The following is a 17,652-nucleotide window of genomic DNA, read 5'->3' on the forward strand; positions in this document are numbered from 1 at the left end:
GCAAGCTCTTTCTAACCTGAGTACCCATATGGGGGGGGGGGTGTCCATGGACCTTAGGGCTTAAGCAGCCACCACTCAGCGCAAAATACTCACTTCTGAAATGGGCTGAGTGTCAGGTTCCATAGATCTGACAAGGAACCTGAGTAAGGAGGGGGCCCAGTAAGTAAAGGGAAGGACATTGGTAGACTTCGATCAGGCCACAATCCAGATTGGTTTATTGAGCATTTGGATCTGAGCAGAGAAGTAGGTGGGGGCTCGGTGTCTTCCCTTATCGAGGCACAGCACAGAGCTCATAGGGGGATGGGAATACCATGCCTGCAAAGACGCCATGGTCACTGGGCCGGGGCTGGCCGGGGGGCACCGAGAAGCTGAAACGCTGCAGGAGGCAGGTGAAGAAGAGGAAGAGCTCCATCCGGGCCAGGGGCTCCCCGAGGCAAGCTCGGCGGCCTGTGTGGAAAAGGGGCTCAGTGAGTGTGGGCTCCTCCCCCCAGGACACCCCAAGGAGGCACAGACAGGTGGACACCCACAGGTACCTGCAGAGAAGGGCATGAAGGCCTCGTGCTTCACGAAGCGGCCCTGGGCATCCAGAAAGTGCTCCGGGTAGAAGCGGAGAGGCTTTGCCCACACAGTCTCATCCTTCAGCACCGATGACAGGTTGGTGAGCAGCGTCGTCCCCTGCGGACAGAGGCCTGGCTGGGTGGGGCAGGGATTAGGGGTCCGAGCCCTGTCACCCACCTGAGCACACCTGGACTCTCAGGGAACCCGGCACCTCCTGAGCCCTGGGCAGGACAGGGATCCGCCTCCCCGAGCAACTCAAGCCACCCGTCCCAGTGGACAGGGCCCCTCCAGGGCCCAGGCCTATGGTCATTCATCTTCCTGCTGAGCTGAGACTTGATGGGCGGGGCCGACCCTCTGCACAGCCCCAGCCCTCCAGGCTGCACAGGGGTCTTGGGGAAAGGCAGGGCTGCATCCTCCCTGATGGTGGCCTGTGGTGTGTGAGGCTGAGGGGGTCACTCACCGCCTACCTTGGGGATGAGGAAGCCCTGGATTTCAACGTCACGGGATGTCATGTGGGGTACACCGATTGGGGCGATGTCCCCATACCGCTGCACTTCATGGATCACGGCCATGGTGTAGGGCATGCGGGCCTGGTCTCCCATCTCTGGTGGCCGCGTCTGCCCTACCACCTCATCGATCTCCTGCTGGACACGGCCTGGACAGACAGGGTCACCCCATGGATCAGAGGCTGGGGCTGTGCTCTGGCCCCTCCTGATTCTGGACTGGGGCTGAGTTCAGAGGAGGAGGAGGCTGAGCTTTCCTCTGAGCTCTCGGTTCAGGGAAGTTTAGGGTCCTGGGTGTGCCCTTGGTTGTTTGGTACCACCCCCCAGTCCAGTGGGGCTCACGCTGCACGTCGGGGTGCAGGATCATGAGCAGCAGGGCCCAGACCAGTGTAGTCGAAGTAGTCACCATCCCAGCAGCAAACAGGTCGGCCACCACCATGTACAGGTTGGCATCGTTGAAGCTGCTTTCAGGGTTCCCCTTGGCCTGGGCCATGCAGAGAAGGAGGCTCAGGGGCCGTGGGAGGAGATGAGAGTGCTGCTTCCCCCACCCCCTCCCCAGGCGCCTGCTCACTGGGTGACTCGGCTTCCACCCGCACTGAGCCCAAGCCACAGCCCCTCACCTTCTCTATCTCTTCCATGAAGGCGTCAGTCAGGTCTCGAGGTGGCTGGGTGGGGTCCCAGGTCCCCCTGTGCTCTGTGATCAGCTCATCCAGCATGTGTTTGAAGGTGGTCTGAGCTGGGAAGGCCTTGGCAGGGAGCCCCGGAATTTTCAGAAGCACTGGGAAGGAATTCAGAATCTGGGGGCAGGGACAGAAAGGATCTGGGTCTCCTTTTGTCAGGGTCCCGTGGGTCCTGCTGCCTGCAGGCTTGCCCATGATGCCCTGTTTCCTCCCTGGGTGGGGAGGTAGTGAGGGGTAGGCCCAAACTTGTCTGCACAGAGGATAGATCTGAAATCGCATGGCTACCTGATGGAGGTGCAGGACCCAGCCCGCTCCTGGGACCCACTCTCCAGGAAAGCCACCTCTGCCTCAGCGGCCTCAGTGGGTCTGTTCAGTCTCCCCGTACCTGGGCCAGGAACCCTGATTGCTCTCCCACGGCCGTGTCTATTAGCTCCAGCATCTTGACAAAGCGGGGGTCCCCGTACTCAAAGCGGCGCGCGTAGATGAGGGAGGAGATCACGTTGCTCACGGCTTTGTTCAGAAGGAGGCTGGGAGTAAAGGGGCGTCCTGAAGAGTGGAGTTGGTCAGTGGTCACCTCCCTCCGGATCCCTGCCCCGCAACCTCAGCCCTTCACTCACCAGCGTGGTCACTGAAGGCCTCGCTGAGGTAGCCGGCTTCCTCGGTCACCCACTGCTCCAGTGACTTCTTGCCCAGGCCGAAGTTGCGCATGGTGGACACGGAGAAGCGCCGCTGCTCGCGCCACGCCTGCCCGTAGCGCGCTTGAATCACGCCTGGGGGCAGGATGGGCACGTGGCGGGTTTGTTATCCCAGGCTTATGCACCAGAACACTGCCCACTGTTAGCTGACCCTATGTAGGATGGCTCTGGCCCCTCTTCCCATTTCACTGCTTCCGACCCTCCTGCAAAGGCCCCTCCCAACCCTGAATGTGGCTCAGCTTCTACTTCACCCACAGTTCCCACTGTTCCCCTGCCAGCCCCGCTCCTGCTCCTCAGGAGAAGGAGGCTGGTCGGGTGTCTGTTCCTGCATGACTCAGTCCTTCAAGGCCAGGCCACGGGGTCCACCCCTCCTCCTCTTGCCTTGCGAACGGGGACTCCAACCGAAGCAGGTGCTGATGGGTATAATAAGGCGGTCAGAGGTGTCCTCACTCCGTTGCACCAGTGCCTCGCGCACTGCCGCCAGCCCGTTGAGCACTATCACAGGCGTCCAGACCATCTGCAGGGTGAACACGTCCCCGAAGCGGCTCCGCAGCTGCAGCCAAGGGACATAGGCTTTTGTCAGGTCCAGCCCTTCCAGCTGCCCACCCCAGTCTCTTGACTATTTGCTTGGGGGACCCCTGGGTGCAGTAGCAATCAATTATTTGTCCTGTCCCCATGCAGGCAATAGCACGTTGCATGGGGCCTCCCAATGAGGACTCAGCCATGTCCCCAGACTGGTCAGTGGGCTAGTCAGTGTCCCATGTACAGATGGAGACTATGGTCACAGTGGGGAGAGTGAGGGCCAAGGACCCCCAGAGGAAGTGACATCACCCAGGTCACTGTACTTCTCTGAGCTGCACTTCCTGCTCCCCTTCACCACCCAGCAGGCTGCCAAGCACCCCCTCCCCCTGTGGGCAGGCCTTTGCCTCTCTGACCTTTCACAAAAAGTCCAGCCTGTCCTTGGGGCCTGACCAAGGCCCTCCCCCAGGAATCCTGTCCATCTGCCTTTTCTGGGCCTGGCTTCTTGTCCCATCCAGGTCTTCAACCCCTTGTCCAGTCAGGAGTGCCAGGATGTGCTCTGTCTCTTCCCCCCTCCTCTGTCCTCACCTTCCCCCCTCCCTTTTCCTTCCTTTCTCTTCTTCCCTCCCCTTCCTCCTCCCCTCTCCCCCATTCCCCTCTTTCCCTCCTCCCCTCCCTCTTCCCCCTTCTCCACCCTCCCTCTCTCCCTCCCTCCTGTCTTACCCGGTTTATGGAATAGGGCAAGTTCTGAAAGTCCATGTGCAGTAGGTTGCCCAGCCCAGGCAAGGGCCAGGGGCCTGGTGGGTAGCGAGGGGCCCAGCATACTCGCCGGTGCATGAGGTCCATGAGAAGCAGGAAGACGGCCACGGCCACTGCCAGGGGCCCCAGTGTGTCTCCAGTCAGCAGCCCCATGGCTGTGTTGGTTCTGCTGGCAGCTTTCCTTACACCAGGAAGTCTCTAAATTCCTACTGCGAATCTTTCTATAAAGGGAGTAATACTGCCCTTTGCCCTTTGCCCCTTGCCCCTTTCACTCAGATATGGGTGTGACCACATAACAGAGGGAGCTGGACGGGGTTAGGGAGGGTGCTGGGCATCCACTGAGTCCTGTCCTCCTGCCTTCTCCCGGGCTTCCCCACTGCAGAGCGTACAGGAAAGAAACTGGACCCCTCCCCATCCTGGCTCAGTACTTCTCAGGGCCCTGCGAGAGGAGCTGGTGTTCCCTCTAGATTCTGCTGCCTGCAACTTTCTCTAGGCCCACAGTTTATTACTTTTTGTTTGTTTGATTTTGGGCTGTCCTTGGCTGTGTTCAGGGGTCACTACCGACTGTGCTCAGGATCACTCCTGGCAGGGCTAGGGGACCATGAGGAGTACCAGGAATCAAACCCAGGTCGGCAGCATGCATGGCAGATGCCCAATTGCTGTACTCTCTTTCTGGTCCCGGGCCCACAGGCGTTTTTTTTATTGATTTATTGGGTGTCCCAAGTCGAGTTCAGGAAGACGGAGGCCCTGCCAGTCATCCTTGGTCTGGCTGTCCATTCAGTACATGATCCCAAGGATTTCGATGCATTATCTGGGCCACCCAGGAAGTGCTGGGGGCCTCCAGGACCACAGCTTTTAATGCTCAAGGGACCATGTGGTACTGGGGATCACACCCAGCTTGGGAGCATGTTAGGCTTGAGCCCTAACCACTGGCTGTACTGTCTCCTGGCCCTTAAGCTCTTGGCTTGAATGTGGTCACATTCTCATCTCAGGAAGAGATCCTGCCCTTAGATATGTCAAATGACCCTCTTGGTTGCCTTCTTTTGGGGTATTTTACTGATGAGACAGGAACCTGGGAGGGGAGCGACATCCCCACAAGCCCCTTGACTGCCTTCAGTTTTTAAATTTGTTTTTAAATTTTCACACTGCATTCTGTCACCAGACCTTACACAAATATTCACACCCACCGGAGCACCCAGCCTCAAACACTGGAACACAGACACACACTCACAGCAGCATCCGGTGCTTGTCCTAGCATTTCCTGGATAAAGGCCTCTGTTGGAGAGCTTTTCATGCTGTCTGTGGAGATTGCAACAACCGTTTCTTCAGATACTCCTTCTGAGCCTTTCTCCTTCACCTCCACCTCCTTGTGTGTGTTCTGCACTGAAAGGCGGCTCACAGGCTCTGGTCCCATTGCTTGTTCTTCATTCTTGTTTCTGATCCTCAGGCTCATACTCCCAGCCAGCCTCGTGCTCACCTGTTTTCTCTACCTGGTCAGAGAGGCCCATGAACCCCTGCAGTTATTGGACAGTTTCACTCCAGATGTTCTGTTTGGTTCCCTTTTTTAAAAAATATCTATGTCCTTTTTATTCATTGTTTTTGCAGTGTTGTGGAATCAAGCCCAGCTCACATGCAGGCCAGGGATGTATATCATCTGTGAGTCACATCTACAGGCTAATTCTCTTTCTTGGATAGTTCTTCCACTGGTGACACTTCATGTCCCAAATGACCTGTTTGTGGAGATGGTCTTCATTCTGCACACATGTGGACTCAGCTCAGATCTGGCTTTGACTAGCCACTTCCACACCAGGGAATGCTTCCATTTGGCTCCTTCCTCTGAATAGGCCATACTTTCCTCTCCCTTCGCCCATCCTGGCATTTTTTTATTGAAAACAAGACATTTGAAATAACCCGTCCTCTGGAAATCAGATTCTCTTTGATCCCCAGGGCTTACTCATGATTGTTTACTAGTGCCTGCTGTTTTTTTCAGTGACTTCTTTCTTTCCCTTTTGGGTCAAACCTGGTGATGCTCAGCAGTTACTCCTGGTTCTTCACTCAGAAATTACTCCTGGCAGTGCTCGGGGGACTATATAGGATGCTGGGAATCGAATCTGGCTCAGCCATGTGCAGGGCAAACAGCCTACCCACTGTATTTTCGCTCCGGTCCCCTTAGTAACTTTTCTGATGAACTCTATGGTCACAATTTGTTTCCAGTGACAGCAAAGTTTCTTCTCTTGGGAGTTGTGGGTTAATAATTGGCAGGTTAACCACAGATTTGCAAATAAATATGCCTGCGACTGAGTGACTGAGTCTCCAAGTCTTTGCTGAGATATTCTCTGTGGGTGTTAGACACACTTTTTTTTTTTTTGTTCATACCCAACAATGCACAGGGGTTACTCCTGGCTCTGCAGTAAGGAATTGCTGGGGGACCATATGGGATGCTGGAAATCGAACCCAGGTTGGCTGCGTGCAAGGCAAACACCCTACCCGCACTATGCTATCACTCTAACTCTAGACACACTTTTAATACCTTAGCTGGTGGCCAGGGAGTGGGTAGGGCACTTGCCTTGTGGTTCTCTGAGTCCTGAGCCCCTACGGGAGTGAGCTCTGAGCGCAGAGCCCAGAGTAAGCCCTGAACACCACTTTGTGGATATAGCCCACAAAGGAAATAAAGCAAAAATTGTTTAAAAACATTACAGGGGGTGGAGTGATAGCACTGAGGGTATGGCGTTTGCCTTGCATGCAGCCGACCCAGGTTCGATTTCCAGCATCCCGTATGGTCCCCCGAGCACTGCCAGGAGAAATTCCAGAGGCAGACCCAGGAGTAACCCCTGAGCATTGCTGGGTGTGGCCCAAAAAGCTTAAAAAACAAACAAAAAAAAAAAACAAAAAACAAACAGACATATACAAATTGAAAATCTACAACTTTTTCTTAGATTTCACTAACCCCTGAGCATTGCTGGGTGTGGCCCAAAAAGCTTAAAAAACAAAAAAAACAAACCCCAAACATACACAAATTGAAAATCTACAACTTTTTCCTAGACTTCATGTGTGCAAGGGCTCAAGGTTACTGAGGAGTAAGTACTCTGGCTCCCCTCAGCCTCCTAGTGTTTGCAGGCTCACACAGGGCTTCATTCCCAGAAACAGATACCTGGGCATTCTTGATGTCCCGGCTGAAAGAGGCTAGAGTGGGCCGGCGGGGGGTGGGGACTTTTTCCCTCTGCAGAGTTAGAAATGGACAATCTAGCCCTCAAACCAAAAGCAATTCCTGAGGGGTGTGAGAATTCTTTTTCCAGATCCCACATTCTGGTGGGCTGTTTAGTATTACAGCTTGGTAGTCAACAGAATTCTGAAGGTTCTAGTTAGAACAATAGGAGAGGAAAGAAAAAGTTGGAAGCAGCCAGGTCACCTGAGTTCAGAAGTACAACGACCAGATACGTTGATGTCAACCACTCCAGAGTAGACCTGCCAGAGTGCAGGTGCAAAGCCGGCAATAGACAGGGTAGGAAGCCTGTGTACAAAGGTCAGCTGTCGATGACTGTACAAACAGCACAGTCTGAAAATGGGATGAAGCAAACAGTGACTTGCAGAAAAGAGAGAGGCAAAGAACTATGAAAACAACAGATCACTGCTGAGAAATGCAGAACCCAATAAATGAGAGACTGCTTGACACCCATGGACTGGGAAGTAAAGCAAACGTGTGGTCTACAGATGGACTGCTCTTCCTGTTCACCAGTACCCGGTGACTTTGGGGAAGAAATAGAAAAACTCCTTAAAAACATAGTGGTGCGACCGGGTAATGGGTGGAAGCCTGGAGTGCATGCCCGCGGGCAGCTCTGTGACTTTCAGCTTCTAGTTCTGTATCATGAGGCTGCGTGTTGCTGAGGGTGACCCTTGGGCTCCCTAAGCACTCTGCCACCTCCAAAAGTATGGAATTTACAGGGATTTCACATGGTAAAAGAACTTCAATCAGAACAACACTGGAGGAATTTCTGATTTCAGACCACACTTCAGTGTTCTGTAGGAAACACTGATGTCAGCATAAAGACAGATAAAGGCATAGAGACCAAGAATAAAATCTCATTATAAGGTCAGAATTTTGGGCTGAGTGCCAAGAACACTCATTGGGGGAAAGGGCCGTCTTTTCAGCATATGTTGGGAAATCTCAATATCTAACTGCAGAATAACTAAGCTGGACTCATATCTAAGAAAATGATAAGAAATATTAGGCAACCCCAGATGCATATGAATTTACAAATCATGTATGACAATGATGAGTCATACATGATATGTATATTTATGTTTTGTATGGATGTATCTATATGATTTTTTTACTATACCTGGTAGTGTTCAGGGCTTGTTCAGGGTTTAGGGGACCATATGCAATTCCCAATGATTGAATGTGGGTTAACTGTGTGCAAAGGAAGTTCTGTACCCACAAAAATGATTCCTTACATAGAGAACCCCTACAACTCAGCTAAGCAATGAAAAAACAACCTGATTTTAAAATGGTCAAAGAAATTGATTAGACTTTTCTCTAAGAATGGCCACTAAGCACATAAAAAGATGCTTGATATCACTCGTCATTAAGAAAATGAAATAAGAACTATAACAGGGACTGGAGCCATAGTACAGTGGGTTGGGCGTTTGCCTTGCATCCAACCCGGGTTCGATCCCCAGTATCCCATATGGTCCCCAAGCACAGCCAGAATGCGCCTTAACTATGTGTACGATTGATCTCGCAGGGTCATGTTGAGTGCGGAGGTAGCTGTGTGCCTGCCTGACTGGCTGGACCCCACCTAGGAGCCTGGGTGCAGACTCATCTCTGGGGAGACCCATAGCACCCACAGCTTAGAGGCCTCGGGAGGCAGCGGGATCTCTGCTGGACAGCTCTTCCAGGCACCCTGTATCCCAGCTGACTCTCCTGGGCCCGTCCACGAGAGCCTCCTCAGAAGGACAGCAGCAAACTCAGATGTGAGGAAGACGGGGAGTCCCTGAATGCCAGGAAGCTCTCGGCACCTCTGGCAACCACTCACCTCATTCAAGCTTTGGGCCTAGTCGCATCAGAAGTTCGCTCTTCCCTCTGCTTGACACAGCAGCAGCCAAGACGTCTCATGACTGACACAGTGAAAAGATGGTAAGGCAAGCTGGCGCCTACTGCGCCTCAGTATGCCCACCTCTGAAATGGACTGATAGGGTCAGTGGATGGGGAAGGGTGGGGGCCCCATCCATGAAGGAACATGTAGGAGTCAGATCAGGCCATGACCCAGGATGGTTTATTGAGCATTTGGATCCACAGCAGAGACTGGGTGTTGGGGCTTAGCGAGACACAGCACAGAGCTCGTAAGGGGCTGGGGTTGACAGGAAGGCAAAGACGCCGTGGTCGCTGGGCCGGGGCTGGCCTGCGGGCACCGAGAAACTGAAGTGCTGCAGGAGGCAGGTGAAGAAGAGGAAGAGCTCCATCCGGGCCAGGGGCTCCCCCAGGCACACGCGTCGGCCTGTGTGGAAAAGGGGCTCAGTGAGTGTGGGCTCCTCCCCCCAGACACCCCGAGGAGGCACAACAGCCGGGCACGCGCAGGCACCTGCAGAGAAGGGCATGAAGGCCTCGTGCTTCACGAAGCGGCCCTGGGCATCCAGGAAGTGCTCCGGGTGGAATTGAAGGGGCTTTGCCCACACAGTCTCGTCCTTCAGCACTGATGACAGGTTGGTGAGCAGCGTCGTCCCCTGCGGACAGAGGCCTGGCTGGGTGGGGCAGCAGCTGGGGGACCAGGCCCTGTCACCCACCTGAGCACACCTGGACTCTCAGGGAACCCGGCACCTCCTGAGCCCTGGGCAGGACAGGGATCCGCCTCCCCGAGCACCTCAAGCCACCCGTCCCAGTGGACAAGGCCCCTCCAGGGCCCAGGCCTGTGGTCATTCATCTTCCCGCTGAGCTGAGACTTGATGGGCGGGGCCGACCCTCTGCACAGCCCCAGCCCTCCAAGCTGCACAGGGGCCTTGGGGAAAGGCAGGACTGCATCCTCCCTGATGGTGGCCTGTGGTGTGTGAGGCTGAGGGGGTCACTCACCGCCTACCTTGGGGATGAGGAAGCCCTGGATTTCAACGTCACGGGATGTCATGTGGGGCACACCCATTGGTACTATGTCCCCAAAACGCTGCACTTCGTGGATCACGGCCATGGTGTAGGGCAAGCGGGCCTGGTCTCCCATCTGTGGTGGCCGCGCCTGCCCTACCACCTCATCGATCTCCTGCTGGACACGGCCTGGACAGACAGGGTCCCCCCATGGATCAGAGGCTGGGGCTGTGCTCTGGCCCCTCCTGATTCTGGACTGGGGCTGAGTTCAGAGCAGGAGGCGGCTGAGCTTCCCTCTGAACTCTCAGTCCAGGGAAGTTTAGGGTCCCGGGTGTCCCCTCTTTTGTTTGGTACCACCCCCCAGTCCAGCGGGGCTCACGCTGCACATCGGGATGCAGGATCATGAGCAGCAGGGCCCAGGTCAGTGTGGTTGCGGTGGTCACCATCCCGGCAGAGAACAGGTCAGCTACCACCATGCGCAGGTTGGCGTCATTGAAGCTGCTTTCGGGGTTCCCCTTGGCCTGGGCCATGTAGAGAAGGAGGCTCAGGGACCGTGGGAGTCGATGACCACTCTGCACCGCCCCCCTCCCCGGGCGCCTGCTCACTGGGTGACTCAGCTTCCACCCTCACTGAGCCCAAGCCGCTGCCCCTCACCTTCTCCACCTCTTCCAGGAAGGCATCAGTCAGGTCTCGAGGTGGCTGGGTGGGGTCCCGGGTCTGTCTGTTCTCCACGATCAGCTCATCCAGCATGGCCATGAGGGCAATCTGCGCCGGGAAGGCCTTGGTGGAGAGCCCTGGTATTTTCAGAAGCACCGGCATAGAATTCAGAATCTGGGTCCGGGGACAGAGAGAGTCCCTGAGTCCTGACTGCTCAGGCGTCCCGGAGAACAGCCAGGCTCAGCCACCAGCCCCTGATGCTCCCCTGAGAGCCTCAGACTCCAGCCCTGACCCCAGAAGATCTAAATGCATCGGCTGACTCCTGAAGATCAGGACCCCGACAGCTCCTCTGTCCAGTCCCGTAATCCGAGGCAGGAAGTGCCTGGTCAGCTCTGGAGACCCCCCGCACCTCACGCTTCCAATCAGAGTCTTCCTTCAGGGCCATGTCCATTATTTCCAGCATCTTGCTGAAGCGCGGGTCTCCATACTCAAAGCGGCGCGCGTAGATGAGGGAGGAGATCACGTTGCTCACGGCTTTATTTAGAAGGCGGCCGGGGCTAAAGGGGCGTCCTGAAGGGGCAGTGCAGGTCAGCGGCCGCCTCCCTCAGATCGCTGCCCCGCGCCCTCAGCCCTTCACTCACCAGCGTGGTCGCTGAAGGCCTTGCAGAGGCAGCCGGCCTCCTCGGTCACCCACTGCTCCAGGGACTTCTTGCCCAGGCCGAAGTTGCGCATGGTGGACACGGAGAAGCGCCGCTGCTCGCGCCACGCCTGCCCGTAGCGCGCCAGAATCACGCCTGGGCACGGGAGAAGGTACTTGAATTGGGTTCAGGGAACCCTCCACCACCCTAGCTCTGCCTATCAACATTGTTGTCATTCTCACACACCTGACAAATCCCAGAACAAGTCCCATGCATACCCACCAGCACTTACCAACACGCCCACGGCCCCGCCCACCAGATTGCCCACCGGGATCCCCGCCCACCAGCTCCCCGCCCACAATCAGCCCTGCTCACCACAGGACAAAAGCCCCTCCCCCCCAGCATGTTCTCCTACTGGGGGATTTCTTTTTTTTAATTGGATCACTGAGATACAGTTATAAAGCTTTCATCCTTGAGTTTCAGTCATACAGTGATTGAATACCCATCCCTCCGCCATGAACACCCATCTCTCCACCAGTGTACGTCTTCCACCACCAATGTCCCCAATATCCCTCCCACCACCTCTACCCCCTCCCTGGTCCCACCCTTCCCCTATGATAGATAATTTCCCTCTTACTCTCTACTTTGGGGCATTATGGCTTGTAATACAGATACTGAGAGGCCATCACGTTTGGTCCTTTATCTGCTTTCACACACATCTCCCATCCCGAGCGACCCTGCCAACCATCAGTGACTTGGTGATTCTTCCCTACCCCAGCTCATGAGACTGGCTTCCAGCCGGGTTCCTCTTCCTATTTTAAGTTCTCCACCTTGAACCCTTCTCCATATCGCGAGTGTCCTTTCCCACCCTCACTGACATCTTTTCAGCCCTTTCTGACTCTTGGGCTTTTGGCAATGACCCCGGATCTGCCCCCGCCAGGCCCACAGCTGACATGCTGCCCTCCCTGCCTCGTGGGTACTGGCCTCTTCCACCTGCTCCTCTGTGCCCACTGACCACAGCCATTCTCTGCTGAGCTGTACGTGCAGGCCATCCCCCCCGCCCTCGCTCTGCCCGCCTTCATCCCCTTGCCTTCAGAGTGTGGGTTGAAGCCCAGGTGCTCGTAGGAGGGTGCAGGGGGTCTGTCTGAGGTGGCCTCGCTTTGCTGCACCAGCGCCTCGCGCACCGCCGCCAACCCATTGAGCACCACCATAGGTGTCCAGGCCATTTGCAGGCTGAAAACGTCCCCGAAGCGGCTCCGTAGCTGTAGGCCAAGGACACAGGCTTTTGTCAAGTCCAGCCCCTCTGGCTGCCTGTCCCAGTCAGGGCCATTTATTTGGGGGACCCCCGCTGCCTAAACATGCAGTTGAAGGGCATTTTATTTGGGGGGAGGGCACACGGTGATCAGAGCTTACTCCTGCCTTTGCACTCAAGTCATTCCTGATGGTGTTCAGGGGACATATGTGATGCCAGGGATGAACCTGGGTCAACCTTACGCGAAACAAATGCCCTGTCTGCCCCGGGTAGTGTCTTTCCGACGACCTCCAGTTGAAGGGCTTTGTCTGTCCTGTCATCTCGAAGGCAACAGCACTTTGGATGGGGCCTGAGCCGTGTCCCCAGAATGGCCAGTGGGTAAGTTGGTATCCCATGTTCAGATGGAGACTATGGTCACAGTGGGGAGAGTGAGGGCCAAGGGCCCCCAGAGGAGATGACCTCACCCAGGTCACTGCACTTCTCTGAGCTGCACTTCCTGCTCCCCTTCACCACCCAGCAGGCTGCCAAGCACCCCCTCCCCCTGTGGGCAGGCCTTTGCCTCTCTGACCTTTCACGCAAAGTCCAGCCTGTCCATGGGCCTGCACGATGACCTTCCCCAGGTAGCCTGTCCATCTGTCTCTTCTGGGCCCGGCTTCTTGTCCCACCCAGGTCTTTTTTTTTTTTTTTTTTTGCTTTTTGGGTCAGCCGATGCTCAGGGGTTACTCCTAGCTCTGCACTCAGGACTCACTCCTGGCGGTGCTTGGGGGACCCTATGGGATGCTGGGGATTGAACCCGGGTCAGCCACATGCAAGGCAAATGCCCTACCCCAACCAAATGCTCCAGCCCCAACCATTCTTTTTTGGGGGGCGGAGTCACACCCAGCAATGCTCAGGGGTCACTCCTGGTGGTGCTTGGGGGGCCATATGGGATGCTGGGAATTGAACCCTGGTGGGCCACGTGCAAGGCAATCGCCCTACCCGCTGTGCTATTGCTCCAGCCCCCCACTCAGGTCTTTAACCCCCTGCCTGGTCAGTGCTCAAGGGGTGCCGGGATGTTCTCTGCCCCCTCCCTCTGTCCTTCCCTCAGCCCTCTCCTCCGGCCCCTCTCCCCTCCCTCCCCGTCTTACTCTGTGTATGGAATAGGGCAAGTTCTGGAAGTCCACCTGCAGCAGGTTGCCCAGCCCAGGCAAGGGCGTGGGGCCTGGCGGGTAGCGAGGGGCCCAGCGGACTCGCCGGTGCATGAGGTCCACGAGGAGCAGGAAGACGGCCACGGCCACTGCCAGGGGCCCCAGTATTGCAGTCAGCAGCCCCATGCCGGGCAGAAGAGCAGTCGCCACGGGCAGTACCTGAGCCAGACCAAGAAGGACGCGTGCACGGTAAGTCAGGGCCGACTCACCAGCTCTTGTGGGGCGGTTGATCTGGCCTTTGCCCTCTGCCCTGAGCCAGATTCAGAGTGCGGCACACAGCAGAGGGTGTGGGGCCCGATACTTGCTGGGCCAGCTGCTCCGTCCTGGGCATCCTTGCGTTGGGGGGGGGGCAGGAAAGGACCCCCTTCCCAAGCCAGGCTCTGCTTGGCTCTGAGGGACTTTGGACTACCTTGGTCTCCCAAGTCTCTAGCTTCAGTTTCATGTGGTCACATATCCCAGACAGGGGTCATATGCCACCTGCATCCTCTGCAGTTACCCTCACTTTCCTGCCATGAAGCCCGACCTGCCAGGCCACCGTGATCAGAGGGACTTGGGTGGGATAATGTGGTCATTGAACTCTCACCTCGTACCAATAACCTCAGCACATGCACCAACAGGCAAACGCCGAACACTCCTGCTCATGCCATTCACGCTCAGCCAGACCAGCACATGCACCACTCGCATGCCCCCAACCCACCATGCCCTGAATCCCCCAGCCCCCAGACTGCCCAGGGAGGCCCAAATCTTTACCTGGCCCTGCAGGCAGTGACAAGTGTCAAGAAAACAGCAGGCTGCCCACTGGCTGGCCCAGCTTTCTGGGTTTCAGCCTGGTGGGTGGGGGTGACGGCACTCCCCCCACCCCTGACCAGCAGCAGGGAGCCCGAGACCGGAGTGGCTGGACCTCCCTGTGGCCTGTGTCCACCTCCCAGATGAAGCCATGTGGGGCGGGCACGTCCCCTGGCTGCTTGCTGCCGCTTGTCACAGCTGCCCTGGCGTCAACACTGCAGACGGAGGAAGAGAAGGGGATGGAGAGCCACGGGGATGGAGCATCCCTGCGTACTCTGGGTCTCAGTCCCAGCCCCTCTCCTGACCCCCTCCCTGAGTATAGGCAGGAGCTGAGGCCACCAGTGTCCACTGGGCACTGTCTCCTCCCTGCCAGCAGTGGGGTGACTAATGCAGGGCAGGGGCACGGACTGCCAGCTGCCCAGTGAAAGGGCTGTATTCAGAACTAAGGGTGGAGATTGAGGAGATTGGCAGGGGTGGAGGGGTGCGGATGGGACTCTGAGCTCTTCCTCATGCCCAATGGAGTAACCTTGCTCCTTTCTGGAAACAGCAGGTCTATCCAGGCACTTTGGGGTCCCCACACCCCATAAACAGCATCTCACTCTCCAGCAGGAAGAGAATTAAGTTCTTCCCAGGGTGCCTCTCGGCATCCCCAAATCATTCCCAACTCTGCAGTTGGGGGGCCACGTAGCCCTGGGGATTGGCTCCCCAGAGCTGCAGCCTTGCCTGGTGGTGAGAACTGCCCTTCCTTTCCCAGACACCCCCAGACCCCCAGCAGTTGCAAGCACACACATGCACATGTGCCCTTCCAGTCACACTCAGCGCAGGTCACGTCAGGTTCAGGATGTGGGACAGGTCTCCTCGGATGGCATTCAGGAAAACGGAGTTCCTGGCCAGCCCAGCAGTGCGGGGACAGCTGAGGGGGTGGGGGGTGTCTGGCAGTAGAACGAACGGTCTGGCTCTGTGCAGGGAGGGACGGAAGGGGCAGTGGGGGTTGGTCACAGGACCAAGGACTGGACTGTGGGGTTTGGACCCCCACCTCCAGGAGGCAGATCAGTTTTGAGGCCACTCAAAGGCCTGGTGGGTGAGCCCCAAGGCCCCTTGAACCTTCCTGTGCAGCCTATGGTGTCTCTGGCCTCAGGTGTCTTGGTCAGTGGGTGACCGACGGGTCCAGGTCACACACAGCACCTCACTAGTTGTGGGTGTGCACCCGGGGGCGCTGGCTTTGTGGTTGGCTCTTTTATTCTTCACATGGTGAAGAGCTGTGTGTGCTGGATTCCTGGGGGTTCATCGGGAGCCCCAAGATGGCATTAGGTCCCACCTCAAAAACATGTGCTTGGGCCAGGCCAGAGCCATAGTACAGCAGGGAGGGCATCTGTCTTCCATGCAGCACCCCATAGGGTCCCCAAGCACCCCCATGAGTAATTCCTAATCTCAGAACCAGGAATAAGCCCTGAGCATCGCCGGGTGTGACCTCAAAGCAAAAAAAACAACAACGCATGCGCAGAGCCATTGTTCCCCACTGGACCCGAACTTTTCTAAGTGGTTTCGGTTTGTGATTGAGGAGACACCTGCGCCTCCTGCTCCGAAGACCCCTGCAGAGAATGGTCGGGATTCGCTGCCACTGGGGCTGAAGCAGTAAGGCAGCTAGGGCGCCCCTAGAGGCAGGACCCCCCATAAGTCTAGAGAGCCGGGAGGCCCCATCCTCGCCAGCCCAGCCCCTCCCTGCCGCCCGCTGGGACTTGGCTGCGGCGTTAAAAACCGAGATCCCCGCTCCAGCCCAGAAGGGTCTCACCTGATGACCCTGATGCACGCCCAGCAGCTAGCAGCGGTGGGTGCTCACGCAGGGATTCCGGCTCTGCCTCTGCGGCGGCCTCGGGGCGGTGCAGCTCCATGGGGCGGGGCTGGCTGCTCACTGCCCACTTGGCAAGACAAGTTCTGGGCGTATTGCACAACATGAAAATCCTTAACACTTACAGGGCAAGATGGTAAGAGAATTTCTTTTTTTACAGTAACAATCTGAAGAACTGTAGAAATAAGTGCGTGACCACTACACCCCTATTAGAACGGTCCAAATCGGGCAACACTGAGAACAGCTGGCGGGATGCAGATGGCCGGATGCAGTCCTCTGTCGCGCTCAACTGAAGAAACATGCCCTTTGGGGCCAGAGCGATCGTACAGTAGGTAGGACACTTGCTTTGCATGCAGCCGACCAGTTCCACCCCTGGCACCTATGCCCTGCCAGCAGTGATCCCAAAACCAAAAGTGCCCTCACCACTAGTGGAGTCCAGCAACCACATCTGGGGTGGTGGCGGGGTTTGCGCTGGGCTGCCGTGTGACCCCTAGCGGTGCCATGGATCTAAGTCCTGGTTCAAAAAACAGGAGAGGACCAAGGCTACGCAAGACCCTGCTGAAACTTGATACCTCCAGACCGTGGAGTGTCAGCAACTGGGCTCTGGGGGCTGAAGTCAGGAGGCACCTTCTGCATGTAAGCCAGGAGCCAATTAGAAAGGATTTCGATTTTTTTTTTCCTTTTTTTTTTTCGGAGAGCCCGGCAAGCTACCGAGAGTATTCGATATGCCAGACACAGTAACAACAAAGTCTCCAATGGAGACGTTACTGGGCCCGCTCGAGCAAATCGACGATCAACGGGAGGGCCTTTACCTTTACCTTTTACCTTTTCCTTTTTTTGGGTCACACCCAGCAGTGTGCAGGGGTTACTCCTGGTTCTGTACTCAGGAATTACTCCTGGCGTTGCGCAGGGAACCAATGGGATGCTGGGAATCGAACCCGGGTTGGCTGCGTACAAGGCAAACGCCCTACCCGCTGTGCTATTGCTCCAGCCCCAGGACTCCAAGTCTTGAAGCTCTGAGGGGCAGGATCCGCAGGAGCAGCTGTGGAAACCCTCAGTTGCCAGAGGCAACTGTAGTAGGGATTATGTGTCATTCATTCCCGACCCCGGAAATGTCACATCAGCTATAGCTGAGGAGGTTCACCACCATCTCTCACGCACATCCGTGGAGACTGTTGGGGGAACAGGGCGAATATGAAGGTTCCTGCACCTTCTGCTCACTGTGATGAACCTAGAACAGCTTAAATCAAGCGTTCGCGACACATGTGAGTGAACTTGAGAGTGGCAGGGGGCGAGAGGCAGACAGTGGGCTGTGGTGAAGCCTGGCTCCCAGCTACTCCTTCGCCCCTCTCAAGTGCCACCTGCAAGTCAGGGGAGGCAGGAGTGAAAGGCATCGTGTAGTTTTCCAGCTCCATGGGGGGAAGCCCATTGGAAACGTTGCCGGAGATGAACCAAGCAGCTGCCCACACCCTCCCTCCTGCCCGGGACGCCCATGC

General features: G+C 56.5%; 2 protein-coding genes across 4 annotated transcripts; both read right to left on the reverse strand.

Moving 5' to 3' along the window:
* Positions 1-214: 214 nt before the first annotated feature.
* On the reverse strand, positions 215-3,930 carry LOC130044854 (cytochrome P450 2D17). 3 transcript variants are annotated; one of them, XM_056137510.1, is made up of 9 exons: positions 3,679-3,930; positions 2,818-2,989; positions 2,359-2,511; positions 2,127-2,287; positions 1,682-1,858; positions 1,404-1,545; positions 1,026-1,213; positions 534-675; positions 215-447 (listed from the first exon to the last, which is right to left on the reverse strand). In XM_056137510.1, the coding sequence occupies exons 1-9, from the start codon at positions 3,865-3,867 to the stop codon at positions 269-271; spliced, it is 1,503 nt and encodes a 500-aa protein (XP_055993485.1). In that variant the 5' UTR covers positions 3,868-3,930; the 3' UTR covers positions 215-268. The 3 variants fall into 3 exon arrangements, 2 of the variants coding, with proteins under 2 accessions (XP_055993485.1, XP_055993486.1); XM_056137511.1 differs by lacking the exon at positions 3,679-3,930 and adding an exon at positions 3,372-3,419; XR_008795500.1 differs by having other exon boundaries at positions 320-447; positions 1,019-1,213.
* A 5,066-nt stretch (positions 3,931-8,996) lies between these two features.
* LOC130044856 (cytochrome P450 2D14-like) lies at positions 8,997-16,208 on the reverse strand. The gene is made up of 10 exons (XM_056137512.1): positions 16,100-16,208; positions 13,462-13,680; positions 12,173-12,344; positions 11,086-11,238; positions 10,854-11,014; positions 10,442-10,618; positions 10,167-10,308; positions 9,789-9,976; positions 9,297-9,438; positions 8,997-9,212 (listed from the first exon to the last, which is right to left on the reverse strand). Exons 2-10 carry the CDS (start codon positions 13,645-13,647, stop codon positions 9,034-9,036), a joined length of 1,500 nt encoding a protein of 499 aa, XP_055993487.1. The 5' UTR covers positions 13,648-13,680; positions 16,100-16,208; the 3' UTR covers positions 8,997-9,033.
* Positions 16,209-17,652: the final 1,444 nt, after the last annotated feature.

The sequence above is a fragment of the Sorex fumeus genome, unplaced genomic scaffold (genome assembly GCF_029834395.1).
Source record: "Sorex fumeus unplaced genomic scaffold, SorFum_2.1 ptg000125l, whole genome shotgun sequence".
NCBI lineage: Eukaryota > Metazoa > Chordata > Mammalia > Eulipotyphla > Soricidae > Sorex > Sorex fumeus.

What these genes read in the sequence shown, in the direction of transcription:
- LOC130044854 (XM_056137510.1), bottom strand. Translation starts at nt 3,867, where the DNA reads ATGGGGCTGCTGACTGGAGACACACTGGGGCCCCTGGCAGTGGCCGTG. An exon ending in AATCAGGGTTCCTGGCCCAG is followed by an intron (nt 1,859 to 2,126) that starts GTACGGGGAGAC and finishes CCCTGCCCCCAG; the next exon opens with ATTCTGAATTCCTTCCCAGT. An exon ending in AGGGCTTCCTCATCCCCAAG is followed by an intron (nt 676 to 1,025) that starts GTAGGCGGTGAG and finishes CTCTGTCCGCAG; the next exon opens with GGGACGACGCTGCTCACCAA.
- LOC130044856 (XM_056137512.1), bottom strand. Translation starts at nt 13,647, where the DNA reads ATGGGGCTGCTGACTGCAATACTGGGGCCCCTGGCAGTGGCCGTGGCC. An exon ending in ACTCTGATTGGAAGCGTGAG is followed by an intron (nt 10,619 to 10,853) that starts GTGCGGGGGGTC and finishes CCCCGGACCCAG; the next exon opens with ATTCTGAATTCTATGCCGGT. An exon ending in TCCTGGAAGAGGTGGAGAAG is followed by an intron (nt 10,309 to 10,441) that starts GTGAGGGGCAGC and finishes TACATGGCCCAG; the next exon opens with GCCAAGGGGAACCCCGAAAG.